The 22418-nt window shown below is 32.4% G+C and overlaps 3 protein-coding genes across 4 annotated transcripts; 1 reads left to right on the top strand and 2 right to left on the bottom strand.

Annotated features, from left to right (window-relative positions):
• Positions 1-8423: 8423 nt before the first annotated feature.
• Positions 8424-9391, bottom strand: LOC120090557 (uncharacterized). The gene is made up of 2 exons (XM_039048284.2): positions 8989-9391; positions 8424-8917 (listed from the first exon to the last, which is right to left on the bottom strand). The coding sequence occupies exons 1-2, from the start codon at positions 9389-9391 to the stop codon at positions 8424-8426; spliced, it is 897 nt and encodes a 298-aa protein (XP_038904212.2).
• Positions 9392-14372: 4981 nt separating this feature from the next.
• On the top strand, positions 14373-15749 carry LOC120091553 (RNA polymerase II elongation factor). Of its 2 annotated transcripts, none has more exons than XM_039049643.2 (2): positions 14373-15155; positions 15353-15749. In XM_039049643.2, the coding sequence occupies exon 1, from the start codon at positions 14474-14476 to the stop codon at positions 15128-15130; it is 657 nt and encodes a 218-aa protein (XP_038905571.1). In that variant the 5' UTR covers positions 14373-14473; the 3' UTR covers positions 15131-15155; positions 15353-15749. The 2 variants fall into 2 exon arrangements, with proteins under 2 accessions (XP_038905571.1, XP_038905570.1); XM_039049642.2 differs by having other exon boundaries at positions 14376-15136.
• An 845-nt stretch (positions 15750-16594) lies between these two features.
• On the bottom strand, positions 16595-20072 carry TEX1 (Transducin/WD40 repeat-like superfamily protein). The gene is made up of 11 exons (XM_039049217.2): positions 19817-20072; positions 19626-19721; positions 18888-19017; positions 18713-18804; positions 18506-18574; positions 18051-18108; positions 17849-17948; positions 17573-17659; positions 17343-17421; positions 17076-17208; positions 16595-16965 (listed from the first exon to the last, which is right to left on the bottom strand). The coding sequence occupies exons 1-11, from the start codon at positions 19880-19882 to the stop codon at positions 16931-16933; spliced, it is 945 nt and encodes a 314-aa protein (XP_038905145.1). The 5' UTR covers positions 19883-20072; the 3' UTR covers positions 16595-16930.
• Positions 20073-22418: the final 2346 nt, after the last annotated feature.

Here is a 22418-nt window from a genome sequence, read left to right as displayed (position 1 = left end):
ACTGTTTGAAAACAATAAATACACTCTACCTAAACAACTATTACACATCAAACAATGCATTCTGACAAATTATCTAATCCACATATACAATCTTCCATACAGACTTGCTCCTAAAAAGTAAACCTACTCTAATGGGAATACAAGATTGAAAGGAATCGAAATCTTAGAAATCAACGATTTCAGTGTTGCCTTTAGGAGGTTGGGAAGAATGAACAATGATTGTTAATTCATTATTCAAATATAGTGTATTTCCAGTGTTCGGGGCAACAGATGAGACATGGTCAACCACAACACATAAGTCAATTTGGTGGGACTCTGATAAAATTAACATCAACCACAAAATATCTTTTATCTTCAACAATCCTAATAATCAAATTGGTAGAACCAATACAGTACATTGTCAACGAGATATAATTAACTCATTGGAGGGAAAAAATTTGTCTCGGATATATTCCAAAAATTGTTGGAACCATGAATTTGATGGAATATGCACCTCAAAATTTTGAAAATCATAGTGCTCAGAATTCTCATCCCATCACCCATAAAAGAGGAGTATGTTTGTTAAAGAAACCACAACAAAACCTATATCGATGAATACTTTGTGTGAGTAACAAAAGTTATAGCCATTTTTTACGAAGTGATATTTCTTTTTTCCAAATCATTGAAATAATAGCAAAAATAGTATATAAAACTAATTTATTAAGAATATGAGAACATACAATTAATTTATTAAGAATGGATGTATAAAATTATGAAAAACAATTCAAATATTTGAATAAAATTGAATAAGTATAAAGTAATGAAAAACCATTCAAAGATTTGAATACAATATATGGATAAAATAAATTTAATAATATATAGATATTTAAAATATAAATTTGGTAGAAAAATCTGGATATTTAATTAAGGTGAAATTAATTCAAAAAATTGTTAAATAAAATCTAAAATAATAATAAAATATTGAGACTATGTTAACTACGAGCAAAATTAAGAGGGAAGGAATATAAGCCATTACCCTATATATATTTTTATTCTACAATTACCTGGTATTTATAGTTTCATCAATTTGGAGACTTTGATAAAACTAACATCAACTACAAAATATCTTTATCTTTAAAAATCATAATAAGACCCAAATGGGCAGAACCAATCTGGTAAACAAAATATAGTTAACTTAGGAAAAAAATTTACATTCGATATATTTCACAAATTATCCACAAATTGTTGGAACGATGAATTTGATGAAATATGCGCCTCAAAATTTCGAAAATCATGGTAGTGAGAATTCTCATCCCATTGACCATCAAGAGGAGTCTAATGTAAAGTTATAACAAAAACAGTAGATTGTTAAAGAAACCACAACAAAACCTAAATCGATGAATACTTTGTGTGAGTAACAAGACTTATGACTATTTTTTTATGAAGTGATATTTCTTTTTCCCAAGTCGTCGAAATAATAGAAAAAACAGTATATAAAACTAATTTATTAAGAATATGAGAATATACAACTAATTTATCAGGAATGTACGTAAAAATTTATGAAAAACAATTCCTGTATATTTAGTAAAGGTGAGCTTCATTCGAAAAGTGGTTTAATAAAATATAAAATAATAATAAAATATGGAGATTATGTTAAGAGCAAAATTAGGAGGGCAGTTGTTCTTAAGGAATATCAGCAATCACTGTATACATAACTCGACCATATTTTTTATTGTATTTGTAGTTTCATCAACAACAACTAGAACGAAACAAGGGTAAATCAGAGATTTAGTAGTTTGTGGCACATGAGTTGCCATAAATCTTATTCTTGAACGGGTTTTACCATTTTTCAGAACGAAACATTAAATTTTATCTATGCTCCAATTCCCCCAACATATTTTTACCTTGAAAGTTATTTTAAAATTTTTATTTAAAAAAAAAAAAAAAAAAAAAAAACCTAAGTGTAAATAATGTTTTTCTTCAATTTTTGATTTTATGAAAGTTATCAAAATAACCAACCAAATAAAGTGAAAATGAATGTTTTTGACATTGATAATGATGAAGAGAATGACCATACTTTTTCAATTACTATTCCATGTGGACCAATAATGTTAGTAAATGTGAAAATGGAGATTGAGATATGCAAATGGGGATTGGTAGGGCAAAGAGATGGGATTTGTGGTACTCTTCATTTTCTAATGTTAATAATAAATGAAACACACTGACACATAGTACCCAACAACAGTCAACATTAATAATCTTTCATCTTAAACTTCAACATCAAGCAAATTTGCATGTGAAATCATTGTCCTATCAACTCATTATTATTCTTTCTACCCTTTTCTTTTTCTTCTCTTATTCACAACTCACTTACTAAAGCTTTGTATATACATTTAAGTTTGTATTCTGTTTGGACTAAAATAATTGGATTGGTCCATTTAAAATATGATTTCAAATCTAACTAGAAAATAGTTCATGTAGATGTAAATTTTGGAGGAAAAAACAAAAGAGTTTACAATATTTTGGCCTTTGCCACATAATTATTTGGTTAATTATACAAAACACTCTTAAACTATCAGATTTGTTTCAATTATATATGTCTCTAGGACCAAAGGAGTCTGTAAATAGCCTTGCAACAAAAAAAAAAAGTTTCAATTTTTACCATTGAACTTTGAAACTTTTTCCAAGAATATCTTATTTATTCAAATAAATTAGGAAAGTTATCAAATTAGAAAAAGCATACATGACCACTATTTACTAGTATATAGAAATTTGTGATCGTTGTTGTTATAATGGATGTCGAACGAGTCGATTGTTGTGTCGTAAAAGGACCATTATATTGAAACCAATTTCAACATGACTTCAGTACTAAATCTTTTTATATAGATTACTTCCGAAGGTTAATACAGACCTAAACATATCACTAAAGTCATCTATATATAATTATTTTTTTTACGTATCAACTATTACATCAATTTATGTAAATGGTGTTAAATGATGTCATGTATGATTTTCAATTTTTATATATTAATTGTCGAGTAAATTTATTATTATTTTTTAATGAAAAGGCTCTCCCATTGATATTTTCTAAAACAAAATTCAAAGCTCACCATATTCCCTCTTGACAAAAACTTGTAAGTCTAAATAACTTTTTTCATAGGAATTTTTTGCATGTCTGTGTTGGTAGTTGTCCGTCCTATGTTTGGTGAGGCATTCTATGAAGCAATAAATTGGCTATTTAAAGAAGGTGGAGAGAAGGTAATGGTGCCACTATTGATATTTATGTGCATAATGGGTACCTCGAGAGCAAACGTTCAAAATTCTCTCTCGTTTATGGCCAACCATTCTATCATCAGCTTAATTAGTAACAATTAGAATGATTGAAAGATTGTGAATCTTTTCTTCCAGGGTTATGGTGTCTATCATAAGCATTCATTTAGCTCACACTCCTTTCGTGGTACACTTTTTTTGACAATTATGATCGGAAAGGGTTATATTCTGGTAAAAGTGGATACATGTTAGCTCACGATCTTACTTATGAGGCTTCTACGTCAATGAAGCATCAGAGCACAGAAATGTAGTACCTATTATGAAATATAAATATCTCTTCAAAAACAAAAATCTTTATGTGGCATGCTTGTATTGGAGCCCTTCCTACTAAGGAAAATTTGTGATTAAGGCTATTGCCCTCTTTGCAAAAATACTCTTGAAATAGAGTTTCATGCTATCTAGGATTGTAAACGAACGAGGAATATTTGGAGAAGTTGGTTCTATGTGCTATCATATATAAAATAAAATATGCTAACTTTTGCTTTTCTTTTTTATTGGGTTTCAAATGCTCTAAGTCCGATAGAAATGCAAATTTTCGCATTGGTTGCTGCTGCCATCTAGAACCAAGACAACTCGATGGTATTTTTGATATGGCTAAGAAGATGGAGCTTGACCCTATCCATTGGGTTCCGAAGTTTGTTGAGGACGTATGCTACTCAAGAGAAATCTGAGTTTTTCATAGCCCCAAACGCCCTTTCTTTTGATTATTGATGATGTTTGCATCAATGGTTGGAAGCTCCTGGAGGGTAACTCGTAGTCTTGTATAAGCTTAACTATAATGTTATCTTCACCAAGGAGAGGTGGACTTTGGAGCCGTTATTCGTAATTCTAATGGTGAACCTCTATGATTTCGAGGCAAAAAGCTCTGAAGTTCATCAACACTATTCAACTCGCCAATGGTGCTACTCACCTAGACAAAATTATTACAATTGAAGAAGCAAGAATTTGTACTTTATGGTTTGAAATAGATTCAATGATTCGATTGAACTTACTTGAAGGTTGAAATTGTTTCAACAACAATGTCCAACCATTTGTTGATGGCATTCGAGCTTTTCATCAGTGAGACATTGTTATAAGCTTCTCCTTTCGTCCATGAATCTGTAATTTTATTGTTCACTTTCTAGCATGTAATGCATAGCGAACCAAAGTATTTAGTATCTATCTTGAAGATTACCCCATAGATCGATGTTGTTGTGTCTAGTGATTTAATATCTCATTAGTTCTTTGTTCTTCTTTGTATTACTAAAAAGCCAACTAAAATGTCTCCAAATAATCATTTGTCAATGATAAAATATATTTATTTTGAAAATTTTGTTTTTAATATTTAACTTGGCGGATTATATTATTTTAACTCTAAACTTTCAATTTCATCAATTTAAACCTAAATTTTGGAAGATTTGTTTCAATTTTAACCCTTAACGTTTAATTTCATCATTTTAAAATTCAAACTTGAATAAGTGTATTTAATTTACATCTTCGCTTGAGTTTTCATTTCAATTTTCATTAAAAATTTCTCACGAAATGCCTAAACTCACGTGTCTCTATTATATGTTCCTTTTTAAAAAAATAAAATTGTTGAAGAAAATTACAATAATCTCACTGAATGTTTTTCAATTTCTAATCTTCTATGCTTATGTCTTTTTCATCTATGCTATATTAAAAGGAAAAAGTAGGAGAAATTTTACATTTCCTTTTTACCCCTACATATTTAATAAAAGACTACTTTGCCCTTCTATCTTCAGGGCACAACTTTTCATTTGGTGTCTGTTGAGCGATATTAAGACAATAGAGATGCAACCTTATGTCGATGGGACACACTCAATGGGTCCAAGTGGTTACACATATTCAATCAGTTTATCCATTCCTGTATAATGTGATCCATGTATAAAAATGTGATTATTCGAGTTTAAATATTCGTTGATGCCCTTAAATCTTTGAGACACGACTTTTCGAGTTTAGGTTTCTATTGATTGTATTTGTAGGTAGTTACACATCAAATGAATATATCCATTCATGTATGGATGTGATCCATATAAAAGGTGATTTATCGAGTTTAGGTATTCGTTGAGAGATGTTAGAACAATAAAGGTTATCCTTCATATTTTCACTTTACAAAATAGATTTATGATATGTGAAAATTAACTTTGAAATCGAATAAATACATTTTATGTCCACAGAACACCACTATTTCGGGTGTAGTTGGTGTTACATTCCGAATCTCTGCAACTATTACTAATTTTACAATTTCTTTCTTAGAAATAGATTTCATATTTATAAAGTATAGAATAGTAGAAGCTATTTCAATATTCTTCATCAGTATGATTTACAATTAATAAATATAAATGAATTTTCAACATTCAAATCAATCCTTTCAACCATAAAAAATAAATTAATAAACTATACATTTCATAAACACGTGCATGACACATGAATCATTACTAGAACATTACTAGTTTTATTAATGGAGAGGATTCCAAGGGTAGGATTCTACTCGACCAATCATCATCTTTTAATAGAAACAAAGCTTATTTGAACCAACTTTTCTTCAATGAAGTTCTCTCATTCTCTAATCAGTCACAAGTATATAGTTTATTATTCTTTTTATTTCTCGTCGTTCTCAAGCTCAATTTGTCCTTCATCGACCCTAGGGTGTAGGGCTTTTAGAACTACCTTCACTCTCTTTCTCTTTTCTTCTTCATTCCAATCATTAAAAAAATATGTTATGACATTAAAGTGAGCTTAGTTGAGTAACACACACTCTTTTTTAGGGTCAGAAGTTCAATTTTCAATCCAATAATAGATGTAGTACTAAAAAATGTCGTGGATTCAAATCAAATTAAAACTATATATATATATATATATATGATGTGAATATTAGATTTATACATGTGGGGAATAGAGTGAGGGATTAGATTTTGTAAAGATTTTAATGTTGACGTGGAGAGTTTCAATTGGCTTTTGAGTATACCCAATGGATAATATATATATATTGAAAAGTCAGTTTTTTTGTTTTTTTTTTGAAGTCACTTCTTTCTTTTCTTATCATTCTTTTGATACTTGATGTGACACCAATAAGAAAATTGTGCTAAGAAGACCATATACAACACATAAACTACCATGCCATGGCTGCAGAAATTAAACTCATACTTTTCCAGAATTTTGTTGCCTTTTTTCAAACTTTGGATTGTCAATACTTTTTAATTGGTTTGACTATTAAGATTTGATATGATAATTATTTAAGTCTCGTTTGATTCTTTTGGTTTTTGAAAATAATGTTTATAACATCAATTCTACCTTTAGGATTCTTTGTTTTGTAATCTACTTTCTACTAATGTTTTAAAAAATCAATCCACGTTTTGAAAACTAAAATTATGTTTTTTGGAATTTGAAATTTGACTAAAAATTCAACTATTCTACTTAGTAAAGATCAAAATCATTGAAAGAAATGGAGAGGAAACAAATACAATTTTCAAAAACTAATAGATGTTACATTTATAAAATTATTAAATTACAAGTTTAGTCGCTAAATTTTTTAATTTGTGTCTAATAAATATTTAAAATCTCTAATTTTGAGTCCAATAAGTTAGAAGGAAAATTTCACAAAATGACCCGAAACCCAAAAACTTTTCTACCAATGGCCTATTCTTAAAAACTTTTCTACCACTGACCTTTTGCCTATGCGAAATTCCAAAATTACCCACAATTTTTAAAAAAGCCTTTAGACCGTTTGGTGAACGTGCGTCTCTACGAATACTTTACAAATAGGGTCTCCCTCCATTTCGCTCATTTCCTGATCATTGAGAGAATACTAACCGATCGGATAGAGAATACAAAGCGAGCATTAAGATATTACTAAGCGATCGAATAGAGATTACTAAATGATTGTATAGAGAATACTAAGTGATCGTGCTAACTGTCACGTGTTTGTTTGGACATCTATTATGCGATCATTTAGTAACTATTACGCGATCTTTTAGATATCCGTTATACGATTGTTTGGCTAACAGTTATGTGATTGTTTAAATATCTGTTACGCGATCGTTTAGTTTTTGTTACATGATCGTTTGGCTAACTGTTACATAATCGTTTAGATATCTGTTATACGATCGTTTAATTTTTGTTATGCGATCATTTAGTTTTTGTTATACGATCGTTTAGGTTTTGTTATGCGATCATTTAGAATTTGTTATGTGATCGTTTGGCTAACTGTTACGCGATTGTTTAGATATCTGTTATGCGTTCGTTTAGTTTTTGTTATGTGATCATTTAGTTTTTGTTACGCGATCTTTAGATATTTGTTATGCGATCGTTTAGTTTTTGTTATCCGATCATTTAGTTTTTTGTTATACGATCGTTTAGTTTTTGTTATGCAATCGTTTAGTTTTTGTTATGCGATCATTTAGATAAATTTGTTCTAAATTTGTAGAATATAATTGGTGTTGTACATTTAACTAAGCAAATAAATAACTAAACAATCGCCCAAATCTAAGTAAAAGATCATTTAAGATTATGTGCAAGATCGTTTAAGAATATGTAAACAATCGTCTAGAAATAACTAAGCGATCGCCTAAAAAAATTACATATTGTTTAATCTAAATGGGTCAGTATCAGGTGTTATCAATGTTTGTCTACACGTTTTTTTGTTATATCCTCTCTGACCACATCGTGTATACCTATGTATTTGTCGTGGCTCCTCTCCAATTGAAAGTATCCTAACAGTTTGATGTCGACCTACACTTGCTATCTGCGATGGTAGAATTGGTTCAAAATCTCCAAGATCTGGTCTTCGAACCCATTCTTGTCTGTGTCCGATTGGGAAGATTGTTCGGCGTAAGTAGCAAGCACACACTCAACTAGTAACCATTTTGCACATAATGTTTGAACATTACTATTTCTCAGGGTCGTTGCAAATATTGCATGGGAGCACAGGATCTCGAGGCAATTAAACTCTATACACGTACATGTCCATGAACAAAGATCAACCAACCCCCTCAAATATCCATCGTCCACATTGATTATATGCATATCTACCGGGGAAACATAATATGTTCTAGACATCAATTCCAATTCCTTAAGAATACTCATTGCATAATCAGTTACAATATTTATGCATGTCATTGCATGTGTACGTCGGATATAGAACCACCTTGTAGCCACTCCTGAATATGCTCTAATAGCTTTGTGATTAGTAGTTTTCGTGCATCTTTCAACACTCCATTGAGGCATTCTATTATATTTGTCGTCATCTTGTCATACCTACAATGGACTTGATAAACCCTTGCCCACTGGTTTAATCCAATCTCTTCAAGATAGGCCGTCACACCAGGATATTGATGGAGTTTAGCCCAATACATCTGAAACTCAAACATTCTATAAGTTTTCGCCGCTAGGTAGAAGTGTGGGATTGTTTCCTTATTCTTGAATTTGTCAACCAAATTGTTCCGAATATGGTATATACATAGGGCATGAAATGCATCAGGGAATATACTTGCAACAGCCTTTACAATTGAGATGTGACAATCTGATATAATCATTAAATTGGGAACGTCTCTTATTGAAGCCTTCAAATGAGTCATGAACCAAGTCCATGATGCATCGTTCTCACCATCTACAATACTGAAGGTGATAGGATATATACGTTGTTATTGCCATCAATACACGTTGCTACTAACAACACACCTTTGTATTTCTCGTGCAAATGGGTCCCATCAACAACGATTACTAAGTGGCTGCAGTTTAGAAAACCTTTGATACACGAACCAAGTGCCATGAAGACGTACTTAAAGTATTGTTCGTCCTCTACTTCAACCTCAAATATCGTACCTGGATTTGCAAGCTTAAGTGCCTCGCCATATGCCCTAACACTAGCCCGCCTGTAACTTATGTTCACTCCATAATCTCGTTGAAGGTCTTCAATTATATCCTTTGGACGGTAGGTTTGACCAACTTTTTCGTATTTGGACTTAATTAAGTGTCTAATAACCCAACTTTTTGCTTGTCGATGATTATCAATTCTCATTCCAAAAGAATATGTATGTTCGCTGGGATATTTCGTCACTTTGAAGGAATAACTTTCTTTCATTTTTTTTTGCATGGATCCTCCACTTGCATTCTCTACCGAACACTGGATAGTTAGCAAGCTCTTTGTTGACTTTTTTACACGGTAGTCAAAGTTCTTTCTTATTGCAAGCATCGATAATTTAACTGATAAATCATATTTCGAAAATAAAATTTGATCGACCTTTATATCCTTATCATTCAGACAATCATGAGGTATTGTGATGAGGCATCATACGATGGGTCCTCTGATGGTCTGGGTATTTCAACAAATGGTTCAGTTGGAACGGTGGAATGCATTAGAACCGAAGGCATCACAACTGGTGGGACGGGAGCAGGTGGGGTTGGAACATGGATGTTAGGTGTTGGAGAAGTTTGTAGTCCTGAAGATTGTCCATATCCATATTCAGTGCGAATTTTGAATTACATCTGGGTTCACTGTTCTGGTCAAACCAAGCTCCACTTCGGTCATCCCCCAAGTTATATGGCTCAATATGATCATCAAGTGAAGACATGGTATGAATATTGCGTGTCGGAATGGTTACAAACGCACAATTTTGACTGGTTAAAATAGGTTGATCGATTGGATTGCAATGCCAGTACATATTGTCCGTGTGCACTCCATGACTTTCGTAACGTGTAATGATACAAATAATGACATCCAGGATGCATCACTGCCTTCTAAAAAGAAGCTAAGATCTTCATCGTCAACTATGTCAATTGAGGGAGCCGAGACCAATAGATTGTAACAACATTTGATGTGTATATCAAACATATCTGGATCGATATTCAGTCGTTGGTACATCATACTCATTAATTCACTGACTGTTATATCATTTCTGACTTTCAGACCTTTTATATGACCACCAATATAATTTCTTCTGGACTCATCCCAATCCCCATCAAATCGTACAAAGATGCAAAGTAGCATAATTGATCTACAATAGGATAAACAAATTATTGATAAGTGAACGATCGTTTATACATTACTATGCGATCATTTATAAATGTTTACACGATCGTTTATAATTTACTATATGATTGTTGATAAACTACTACACGATCGTTTATAATTTACTAAACGATCGTGTATAAATTACTACACAATCGTTTATAATTTACTATACAATCGTGTAGTAATTTATACACGATCGTCTAGTAATTTATGAACGATCATTTATATTATAATGAAAGATTGTGTTTATATTACTACACGATCATTTATAATTTGCTAAACGATCGTGTATAGATTACTACACGATCTTTTATAATTTACTATACGATCGTATTGTAATTTATGAACCATTGTATATATTGTAACGAACGATCGTCTAGTAATTTATGGATGATCGTTTATATTGTAATGAACGATTGGGTATATATTACTATATGATCGTTCATTTAATGCTAAACGACATTTATTATGAAAGCGATATGGGACAAGAAATCGTAAAATATCACTTACATTCTCTCTGTTTCTGAATCTAACGATGAAAGCGATCAATGAAGATGTTGGACTGAAACTCTGAGAGACAGCTACGAGAGAACAATGAGAGAATTTCATGGGGAGTTCGACAGAAAGTGAATACCGAGAGTGACCTTCCGTTTTCTTCAATGCTATTGGAAGAATATTAGTTGGGAATAAATGTTTTGGTGGAATGTTGGTGTTATATTGAATGCACGTTGAATGAAGGGTTGAAGAAAACATTGAAGGAAGAAGAAATGTGGTGCATTTTGAGGAGTTTTAAAAATTAGGGGTAATTTTGGAATTTCACATGAGCAAAAGATCAATGGTAGAAAAGTTTTTAGGAAGAGGTCGTTAGTAGAAAAGTTTTTGGATTTTTGGTCATTTTGTGAAATTTTCCAAGTCACAAATATCTAACCTATCCATGAACTTTCAATGTTGTATCCAATAAGCTTTAGACGTAATAAAGTTATTTAAAAATCAATAATTTTATCGGACAAGATTTTTAATTTTGTATCTAATTGGTCCTTAAATTTTCAATTTAGTAAATAATTCATTTTTAATTTTATATATATATATATATATATATATATATATATATATAGGAGACCTATTAAATATAAACTTGAAACTATCGACCTATTTGACACCAAATAACAAAAAAAATAAATACATATTATATACATTTTAAAGTTCGAGACCATATATAAACACGAATTTAGAAGTACATGGACTAAACTTCTAATTTTATATGAAATTGTCCCTAACATGAAGTTCTAGATCCGTTACTATGTGTAGCTAATATAAATTGTCGGGATGAGGTTATTTATCCTAAATCATTTTTTTTAAACTCTTTAAAATAAACTAAGAATATATGCTAAATAAGAATACTAATATTAATGTTAATATTAATACTAATATCTGTAACTCAGTCGAGGTAAAAATATTCTTTCTATTTTAGTTTATGAGTAAATTTAACAAAAGTTCATCTTGTTTTAAAAAAACCAAAATAAATTAGAAAATAAATTCCTAAAGTTTATGAAAAATTTTAAGAAGTCCTTGCAAGAAAGACACGATGAAATGAACCATGTTTGAAGTATTTTTAAACTAAATTCTAAACATCTTGCTATATTTTTAATTTATTTAAAAATAATGTTATACATTTTAATTATTAGTCCAAAAAGTGTGATTAAAAAATTAAAAATAAAATGGTTGATTGCATAAATAACAATCCAGACCCAAAATAATTAAAAAAAAATGTAGAACAAAGATAAACATATTAAGGATATGGTACAAACTTAGTGACAGATATCACTGATAGCAGCTATTAGTGATAGCTATATAGATAAATGACTAGAAAGTTCATGCGCAGCCTAGTATTTCACACTTCTTCTTCCAATTTTCTCAAATTGAAAACTATTAATTGATAGCTACAATCAGTTGCTATTATTGATAGTTGCTATCCGTGATAATTTTTTATTTGAGAAATATCAATACAACATTAAAATAGTAACACTTGAAATATCACCTTTCAATTTGCTATTAATTTTAGTGGCTATCATTGATACACTTTGATCAACTGTAATCAAACTTGAAATATTAATACCTAAAACTATCAATGGATGTCAATGATAGAATTTATAAACAGTTATCAATTTTTGAAAGAAAACTATCATCTTTTAAAGATTAACATTTAATGCTATAAATGATAGAAGTCTGTCAATAAGATGTCTATAAGTGACTGATAGAAATCTATCAATAAGAGGTGTATAAGTGACTATCTCTATATTTACCTAACTCATATCACTAATATCATTAATATCATTCATTTTATTGATATATACCTAAGTCATATCTCTGATATACGGATATGACTAATAGCTATGGCTATCATTGATAACTTTTAGTAGTGGCTATCAATGATAGACTTTCATCAAATGGAATTGACTTTTATATTATTAATATCATCGATATATGGATATCACCTAAGTTCTATCATCGATATCACTAATATTACTTATATCGCAGTTATCGTTGATAGCTTCTATCATTGATAACATGCTATCAGAGATAATTTCTATCATTCCTTTTTACCATCAAATAACATGTCATCGTTGATAGCTTGTAGCTATTAGTGATAACTTCTAGGCATTCTACTTACATTTTACTTCGAGATTCAACTTTATTAATTAAATTTTCTAAGCTGGCTATCAATGATAGTCTTCTATAAGTGGATATTAACTGTTGAAAAAATCATCTAAGAGTAAGCTATTAATAATAGAAAATATTAGTAGCTATCACTAATAGGCTTTCATTAGTGACTACCAATTTCGAAAGACTAACACTCAAAACTATCAATAGCTATTATTGAGAAAGTTTTATCATGATTATCAATAATAGACTTCTACCACTGATATCTACCTAAATTCGATATCACTAATACATGAATATGATTGATATCTATCTAAATCCTATCATTAATATTGTCACCAATAATTGTTATTATCAATACGTAAATATTGCAATTTGTGTCCTTCATTTTGGGTCATCTATGCCATTTTTTCAAGTTTATTTCACTCTTAAAATTCTATAAAAAAAATTAAAAAAAAAAGAAAAGAAAAAACTATTGGCCTGTTCGATATCGTTCACATTTCTCATTTTTTTTAGAAATAAACTTGTTTAATTACTATTCTCATTTCTTATTTTAAATGTTAAGAAATGTTTCTAAAAATGGTGCAAATTTGTGGACTAAAAAAAAGTAGTTTCTTTCAAATTCATTTTCATTTGTTATTCATATTTAATATTTTATTATAATAATCAAATTTGATAATTGACTTATTGGTGCTAAGTCACATATGAATTGGATCCTTTCAAGTCTTGGGTATGAAACTCAGACTCATATTCTTATTTTTTTTTTTAAAAAAAAGCAAAAAACGAATAAAGAAAAGAAAATTAAAGAAAGAAAAAAAAAAGAAGAAACAAAAACTAGAGAAAAGAAAGAAAATTATAAAAAAAAAAAAAAGAAAAAAAGAAAAGTAAAGAAAATTATAAAAAAAAAAAGAAAGAAAAGAAAATTATAAAAAAAAAAAGAAAAGAAAAAGAAAGGAAAGGGAAGAAACAAAAATTGGATAAAAGAAATAAAAAAAAAAAAAAGCAGCAAAAACCGAAGAAAAGAAAGAAAATTAAAAAAATGTGTATAACAAAACAAGGGAGGGAAAAATTAAAAATTAGAAAAAAAATAAATGTTGACTAATTAACACTTCTATATTTGTAAATATTTTAAAGTGGTGATATATATTTTTTTATTTTTTCTTTATTTTACAGTCTATTACAAATATCCCAATAAAAACTCACTTGAGATGGGCCAGAATGGGCCGAAATATTAAAGGCCCAAAAGAAAATACCGTTTCAACCAAATATAATAAATATAAATAATATATAAAAAGTCTTTAACAATTCGACCGTTGAACCGGAAAGAAATATATCCGTTGGAAAATCACATTCATCACTCATCAGGCGTTATTCAACAAACTACCCTTTAAATATCTTACAAAAGAAACCTCTTTCTTTCAAAACCCAACAAAATTCCAATCCCCATTTCTCCAATTTCAGACTCAACATTAACAAAATTCAAATCTCCTCATGGCAGAAACCAAAGATTCTGGCGCCCACATAGTTGAAATCCCAGTAGAACAAGAAAACCACACTCAGAATCAAAACCCTATGATCTCTGTAATACAACACCACCCATTGCGGCAAATTTCCGAAAGCTCTGGCCATTTACTCCTCTTAAAGCTTTGGCAACGGGACGAGCATCTCTTCGGTCTCCGAATCGGACGTCGAGAAACCAAAATGGAGTCTTTAAAGCAACAGATCTTCCAACTCTGTTGCTTCTTCTTCCTCTTCCATGCCCTGTCTCTCACTCTCTTGTACACTTCGTCTGATCCCAATGTGTGCAAAAAATGGTGGGTTCCGGCTGTGGCAATGGGGGCGACGTCGGGGGTGTTTGTGATCGTGGTGCAGCTGAAATTGTGGCTATATTGGAAGGCATCAGGGCAGTTGCAGAGGGAGAAGACTGAAAACAGAGCACTTACAAGATGTGTTCAAGAACTTAGAATGAAAGGGTCTTGTTTTAATTTGTCTAAAGAGCCTCAAATTGGGAATAGGATGAAGAGTTCTAGTGTGGAGATTAAATGGGGACCTCTCACTTGGTTTTCTAGGAATTTTATCACCATTTTTCTTCTAGGCTTTTCTGCTATTGTTTTTGCTGCTTCCAAGTTCATACTTTGTGCTTTTTAAGTCCAGGTAATATCCCATCTGCCAGGTACAACCTCCTAATTACCGTATGATTTATTTTTAACGTTAAAATTGGACCCTCAAATAATTTATATAATTGCAACTGTCACCGGATTTCAAGGATGTTTTTTGTAATTTGCTCTTATTTTTATTGCAGCATCATTCAATAATGTCAAAATGGATTCATTTTGATTTCTAATTATTTGGGTTTGTAAATAAATGCAGGTGGTTGAAGAACTTATAGGGGGTGGTTTTGAAATATTGTATTGGAATTTGGAGGATGAAGCAAGAGACGGGTCCGTCATAAAAAGCAGCATTTTTAAAAGAAAGATGTTGGAAGCAGCAGGGGAGGAGGAGAACAGGGGGGGCTCCATTTTTGTAGAATCTTTACAAATTTATCATTCTGAAGAGAGGGAGACAGTGAAGAAAGTGTAAAAGTACACAACAAGATTAGGTGTTGTTTGAAGTGAACCAAAATCAGTGTTAATTAAGCAACACTGCTTGTGTGCACTCTTTTGTTATGTTTTCTAGGCTTAATAATAACTTGCCAACATTGAAATTGGCCCCATATGTAACTTTTTGGCTAATGTTTATTTTATAGATACCTCATTCGTTATTATTATATTTTTCAAAGCTTCTATTTACGAAGTAACAACTTTATTATTTACATTCATGTTAAAGTTGCATAATTATGAATTGAAAAGTACTTGGATACATTTCGAATTTCACTCATCTTTTCAGAATCTAGTGTGCATCTAGACTACTACGCTCATAGTTCAACTAGAAAAAAACACTTACTAGTGAGATATCATATTTGAATCTCTAACCTAAATTTATTAGTGAGATGCTTTTTATGCTCTTGTTGTTAAAAGATCTACTTGTTCTTTTTTACATTTTTTATATTTTTTATATAGTTAAAAAGAAAAAGTACACACCTTGAAACTAAAATCTCTACTAGAAAAAAAGTTTGGGAGGTGTGCAGGCATGACTGTTTCAAATTATTATTTTATCACAAGTTAAGCTGGGAGAAAACCGTACAGCTGTTTTGAAGGACCAAACTGAAAAAAACCCCACTTTTTAAAAGAAAAAAATTCTAACAGCACGAATGTGTGAGTGAATTCATAGATCAATCTTTTCTTTCTTTCTTTCTTTCTTGTCTTTCTTCTTCCTCTTCTTGTTTGAGGAGTTTTTTCTTTTCTTTTCTTTTTTCTTCTTTTCTAAAGGTTGCACGAAGATTTTTTTTCTCTCTTCTTCCTCTTCTCCAGCGAGCTACCACACCAAATTGGACAAGCACAAACTTGCTGGCAGTGTAGCACAAATGACAGAGAGCGAGACTAGGAGAGAATGAAAAAATGAGAGAGAAACGAGCGAACAACAAGATAGAGAAGAGCGATACGTGTGAGAGAATATCAATATGTGGGAAAAGAAAAGGGAAGAATAGAGCAAGAGAGCGAAAAACAAAGAGCGTGACTAATCATTCCGCATGAGCACAAGAGTTCTATTTTCATAATTTCACTTAGTGTTGACATCAATGAAGGATCAAAAACCCCTCATTTTAAGAAACCGGGGCAAATCTCATCTTTCCCTCGCAATTTAGGTCATCCATACAAAAATCCCTTAAAGTTTGGCACGGTGAACTTTCCAAAAGATAACACAACCACAGATTTTTGTTGTTTCAAGGAAAAATTTGACAAACTTTATCGTAAACAGCCACTAAAAAGTGGAATTCAATACATTTGCCAGAAAAGAAGTAACATAATAAAGGTATCACATAATTGGAAAACTTCATGATTGATCCATTTCTCATGCAGTTTCAAACCCAAAGATCCTAAAAATACCTGCAATAAGCAAAATGAAGATAACACATTGTGAAGTGTCTTGAAAGTAAAGCTTCCTATGCATGAAATTAAAAAGATTAGTTGGAAGCATCAATGCACAGATAACTTGCCTTCATCAGCTTGATACTTGTTCTTGTCATCCCCAGCATATGCAAGTAAATTATGTTTTGGATTCCACTCAACACTGTTCATTGCAGCCCGACAGGGAATCTGATGAACAGTTCGTCCCGTTTGAACATTCGACTGTAGGCAAAAGAAAAACACTATCCATGAACCAGTTTTGCCACTAATTATCTTCAACCAAAGGAAAGGAAGGGTGATTCTAGGCCTTCCATAGATCAGATATTAAAAGAAAGGAGAGGCACTAAAATACTTACTATATCAATGAACAAATCCTCACTAGCAGAAGCAATGTATTCTCCTGTGTGGTTGAAACTTATTGTTCTGACAGGCCATCTATGGAAGTAAAGTAAGTGACAAGAAAATATTAGTCTTCAGTATATGAAAAAGTCACTGCGTAATGCAGTCATTGTGTTTCAACTAACAAAACATGAATTGAGGAAAGAAGAAAACTAATTGCTGTATATATCAAACAAAAAAAACTTACTCGAGTTTTGTAAATGTTCGCACACAGAGCATCTGTGAGATATCCCATAGGCTAACTAATGAATCAGCACTTCCAACTGCAAAATACCTATGATTGTAACAATGAAGTCATTTAGCTTTCCCTATGGCTGATTGCAAAAGTTTTCACAATAATTAAAGCAAGCAATTGAAAGTTGGAACCACCAATTTTTTAGTAGAAGAAATCCTGAGTGCATATTTCATGCAAGAACTCACAGTTAAGAAGATTCACTTAAGGTAAGACAACTTTGAAACTCACCCTCCAACTGGGTCAATTGCAATGCAGTAACAACCGGCTGTGTGAGCCATAAGAGTTTCAATTGGCCGAAGAGACGGGTATGCTAATACTTCAACAGTACCTGAGCACATAAGTTGACATGAAAAATTATTCAACAGAGTGAAAGCAACAATATCTCCTCAGTTATTGCATTAAAAGAAACGTCATTGCTGCAGATCATTACCATTTCCAGTTGTCAGGAAAAACATCTCCCCAGTCATGTTCCAAGCAATTTCATTCACCTGGAAAAAGATATTGAAAAACTCCTGTCAATGTAGACAATCAAAGTAAAACAAAAGACTCATCAATTCCTGCCCGCACCAGTTACTAATTAACCCAACAAAGGGTCCATATTATATCACCCTATTTGAAAGATACATTTAGACCCTCCCCTTCACATGTTTCCTCCTTTATACATTAATAACAAGGGAGCTGTCAAGGGCTTGCAAGAACAAAGACAGCCTCTACTAAAATTGGACATAATTTTAAAGACAGACCAACATCAACACGTCAAAGCAGTCAGATTCTTTAATGTCTTGTTGTGCTTTTAAATCTCTTAACAGTTAATACAATCCTTTTTTATGTTTCCATCAATGATCAATGGTTGAGTTACCATTCACTATCGTTGATAAACATTACCTCGTAATTGAACTTGCGCTTGTGAATTGGTTTAAACTTCCTAACATCCAGAATTGTAAGTTCATCATCCTGCAAAATGATGCAAGAAAACAGTGAGTACTGAAATGGTCAACATTTCACAGGGATATAAACATCTCAAGATGTACTTTAAAGCAATAACAAATAAAAATCAGCCCTATAATGCACAAAGTTCACCCTACAACATACCCTATTACCAACAGCTATGTGCGTCCCATCAGGTTTGTAGGTGATGTTGATATTTTCCCCACTGAGCTCAGCTTGCTGAGAGCATTTCCCATCTATAGAACAAAATTTTAAATGAACCATATTCTAAACTTTAATTGGATAAGTTACTTCTAAAATCTCAGTTTCAAACACTTACTACGAGCATCCCATAGTCGAACAGTTTTGTCCCCGGATGCAGTCGCTATAAGATCAGAATGTTTAGGGTCCCAGCATAGCTGATCTACACTATCAGTGTGCCCTTTCAACTCAACATCCTTAACCTTACCCTGAAGCAAACATCATCTGACATGATTGAAATGATTTGTTCAGGGTTGTAAGTTTAAAGACATACAAACAATACAACACTAAATGTTGTGGTAAAACCACAGAATTCATTCAAAACAAGTCTCAGGAGGTATCGAATGTAACACACTTTCACAAGTATACACAACTACAGAATTCTGTAAATCGTACCCCCATTTTCCAGAACTTAAAAGAAAGGAAAACACGAGAGCTTATCGAACAATATGTAAAAAGAGGAGGTGGGCAAAAGTTGAAGCTTTCCCTAACCCTTTGATTTTTATTTTAAGAAAAGATAAAAAAAAATCTCTTTCCATAACTTCATTCATGAACTCAACTATAGAAAATCCCCACATAAACAGCCTAAAAATCAGATATAAACTCAAACACTACTTGGGCAAGTGACAAATACGTTTATCATATTGGCCGGATGAAGAAACAAGTATTAAAACAAGAGTTAAGCTCAAATTCAACCACTTACAGAACCCAAAAAATAAATACAAAAAATAACTCAAACCCTAGTCGAGCAATTAGAGGACGATTCCAGAAAAGAATCAAAGAATCGACAAAACCCAGGTATGATACGAAAGCATACATGTCCGTGAGGCTCAATATGCCAAACTCGAGCAGTTTGATCAACGGAACCGGAAGCAAGCTTCATGCCCGTGCAATTCCATGCGACAGAATGTACCTTTAGCAGTTACAAGAAACAGATGAAGTTAAGATTAAAAGGGGAGAATGAAATCGCCATAGAAAGCAGAATGAAGGAAGGGATATGATAAAAACCTTCTTCTTGTGACCTTGATACTCTCTGCTGTGAAGATTCTTGAAAATTGGCGCTGATTCCTCCATGTCCTCCTGCAATGGAACGATTTCAAATTCTGCGATTTAGAGGAGGGATTTCGGTTCCATGTGAAGACCAAATTTTGTGCGAGGGATTTTGGATAATCGCTAATACATTTCAGTGAATTATGCTCGCCATTCGCTAATCCATAAGCAGTTTAGCTTGGGAAAATTTGTACATGATTCAAAAATTGGGCCCGAAATGTCAAATTATCCATTTTTAAAAAATAATGTCAATTGACCTCTGCTACATCATCGCCATACCAAATTATGTAAATTGCCCTTACACCAACCTCACGAGGTAAATCTCGCTATTGTCTGATTAAAACGCTCTCGCTTAAAATTCCCTGGTTTGATGTGATTGCTCGACAATCTACTTTTGTTAATGTCATGACGGAAGCCTTAAATCAAATCAATAATACCTAAACACATTACAATGGTGATTTCTTTAAACTCTAAACTCTATTTCAAAGGTGATTACTTCTCTGGTTTTCGACGGTGTTTTGTTGAACGGAGATTTTTCGAATGGGGATTTCCAAGACGAGGCTTTCTAAGAAAGGAACAGCTTTTCAAAAAGGTGAATTATTTTAAGTCAGTTTAATTATTTTTTATGTGTTATTTCTGGAAGAGTAGCATTACGAAATTTTGTATTGAGAGAGAGTAAGAAAGAGGAAGAGTAAGAGAGAGAGCGAGATTATGAGAGAGAGCGAGATTTTGAGAGAGCGAGAGTGAGATTGAGAGAGCGAGAGTACACTTCAATTGCTTGTACAGCTTAATGACAAATGTTCTCTTACTTTGTAGGATGACAGAAAAATGTCTATTTATTCGATTTGGAGGTGCTTGGGATGAGAATGAAAGTTCGTGTATTGGGGGACAGTTGAAAGGAATCGTTGTGCCCCCTACAGTGAATTATGAAGAACTTAAATCTCGCATTTACAGGATTACAAAAATCAGTTCTTCAGAGTTTGATCTTATCCTGAAAGTTAAATCTAATCTTGAATTTGAAGCCCCTCCACAATGCATAACAGATGATGATGATCTTCATTTCTTTCTTTTGCGAGAAGAGGTTAGTAAACTTCAGATAATTGTAATGTTGAAGTCTAAACAAGACGAAAGGGTTGGAATAGGATTTGGAAATGTGAGTTATGATGATACGGTTGTGGATAGATAATATAAGGAATCATATCAGTTTCGTCGGGAAGAGGATGATATTCCATTGTCTACCAACATTGATATTCCACTGTCTACCAACATTGTACCATCAACATTCAATTATATGGATTATGGTCCTTCAGTGGATGTGGATGTGAATGAGCAACCCGCAGGAATGAATGAAATGGATCGTGATCATGGAGATGTGCATCGTTCTACAACAGCTTCAGTGGTTCCACCATCTGTGTCTTCAAGTCATAGGACAGAGTTGATTATGCCTGGCACCTCTTCATCTGGGACAGATGACGTTGAAGTTGGTCAACTATTTTTTAGCAAAAAGGACTTGAAAATGAGATTGTTTATTCTGTCCATCAACAGAAATTTTGAATTTAAGATCAGAAAATCAACCAAATCTCTGTTCACTGTCAAATGCATTGGGGAGACATGTAAGTGGAGCCTTCGTGCAGTCAAAATGGAAGGGTCTGATATATTCAAGATCACAAAGTATTGCAGTTCGCACACATGTTCCATAGGAATTTTGAATCACGACCATAGACAAGCAACGGCTACGGTTGTTGGTCAACTCATCAAAGATAAGTTCACGGGCATAGGACGTATTTATAAACCTTGTTATATATTTAAGGATATGAGGAGAGATTATGGCTTGAACATAAGTTATGATAAAGCGTGACATGCAAGGGAAGCCGTGTATGATCTCACTAGAGGTACTCAAGAATACTCAGACTCCATACTACACGCCTATGGAGAAGCGCTAAAAATAGAGAATCCGGGTACAGTCTTTGAGATTGAACTTGAGGATGAGGTGCATTTAAAGTATATGTTTATAGTATTAGGGCATTGTATTAGAGGTTTTGCAAGTTTTCGGCCTTGTATTACATAGACAAGCAACGGCTACGGTTGTTGGTCAACTCATCAAAGAATGCTCCAATCGTAGTTCTATGAACGGAGGAATTACTGGGCATCTTGAATGACATTGCACTCTGACTACTATGAAACCTGATTGGCAAGTGAAGATGATAAGGGCAGACGATATCAGGTGGAGCCTATTGATTGTTATCGAATACACGTGCGAGATAATCGATTGGACGATATTGTCAATCTTCACACGAAGGAATGCACGTGTAAGGAATTCGACTCACTTGGTATCCCATGTTCCCATGCAATTGTTGTTGCCAAGGAAAGAAATATACCCATCCACGGTCTTTGCAGTCGATTTTATACAGTGGACTCTCTAATGACTGCGTATGCAGAACCTATAAATCCACTTGGCCACATATCTGAATGGAAAAGACCTTCTGGATACGTAGAAAAGATTATCCTTCCTCCGAAGATTGTACCACAAGCTGAGCGACAAAGAGTGAAAAGAATACCA

This window comes from Benincasa hispida, chromosome 11 (assembly GCF_027475165.1).
Source record: "Benincasa hispida cultivar pf3 chromosome 11, pf3_genome.v1.1, whole genome shotgun sequence".
NCBI lineage: Eukaryota > Viridiplantae > Streptophyta > Magnoliopsida > Cucurbitales > Cucurbitaceae > Benincasa > Benincasa hispida.
Note: the sequence above shows the minus strand (reverse complement) of the source record. Positions and strands in the feature narration are given on the sequence as shown.

What these genes read in the sequence shown, in the direction of transcription:
- LOC120090557 (XM_039048284.2), bottom strand. Translation starts at nt 9,391, where the DNA reads ATGAAAGAAAGTTATTCCTTCAAAGTGACGAAATATCCCAGCGAACAT. An exon ending in TTTGCACGAGAAATACAAAG is followed by an intron (nt 8,918 to 8,988) that starts GTGTGTTGTTAG and finishes TCAGTATTGTAG; the next exon opens with ATGGTGAGAACGATGCATCA.
- LOC120091553 (XM_039049643.2), top strand. Translation starts at nt 14,474, where the DNA reads ATGGCAGAAACCAAAGATTCTGGCGCCCACATAGTTGAAATCCCAGTA.
- TEX1 (XM_039049217.2), bottom strand. Translation starts at nt 19,882, where the DNA reads ATGGAGGAATCAGCGCCAATTTTCAAGAATCTTCACAGCAGAGAGTAT. An exon ending in ACATAGCTGTTGGTAATAGG is followed by an intron (nt 18,575 to 18,712) that starts GTATGTTGTAGG and finishes ATCATTTTGCAG; the next exon opens with GATGATGAACTTACAATTCT. An exon ending in AGCGCAAGTTCAATTACGAG is followed by an intron (nt 18,109 to 18,505) that starts GTAATGTTTATC and finishes ATCTTTTTCCAG; the next exon opens with GTGAATGAAATTGCTTGGAA.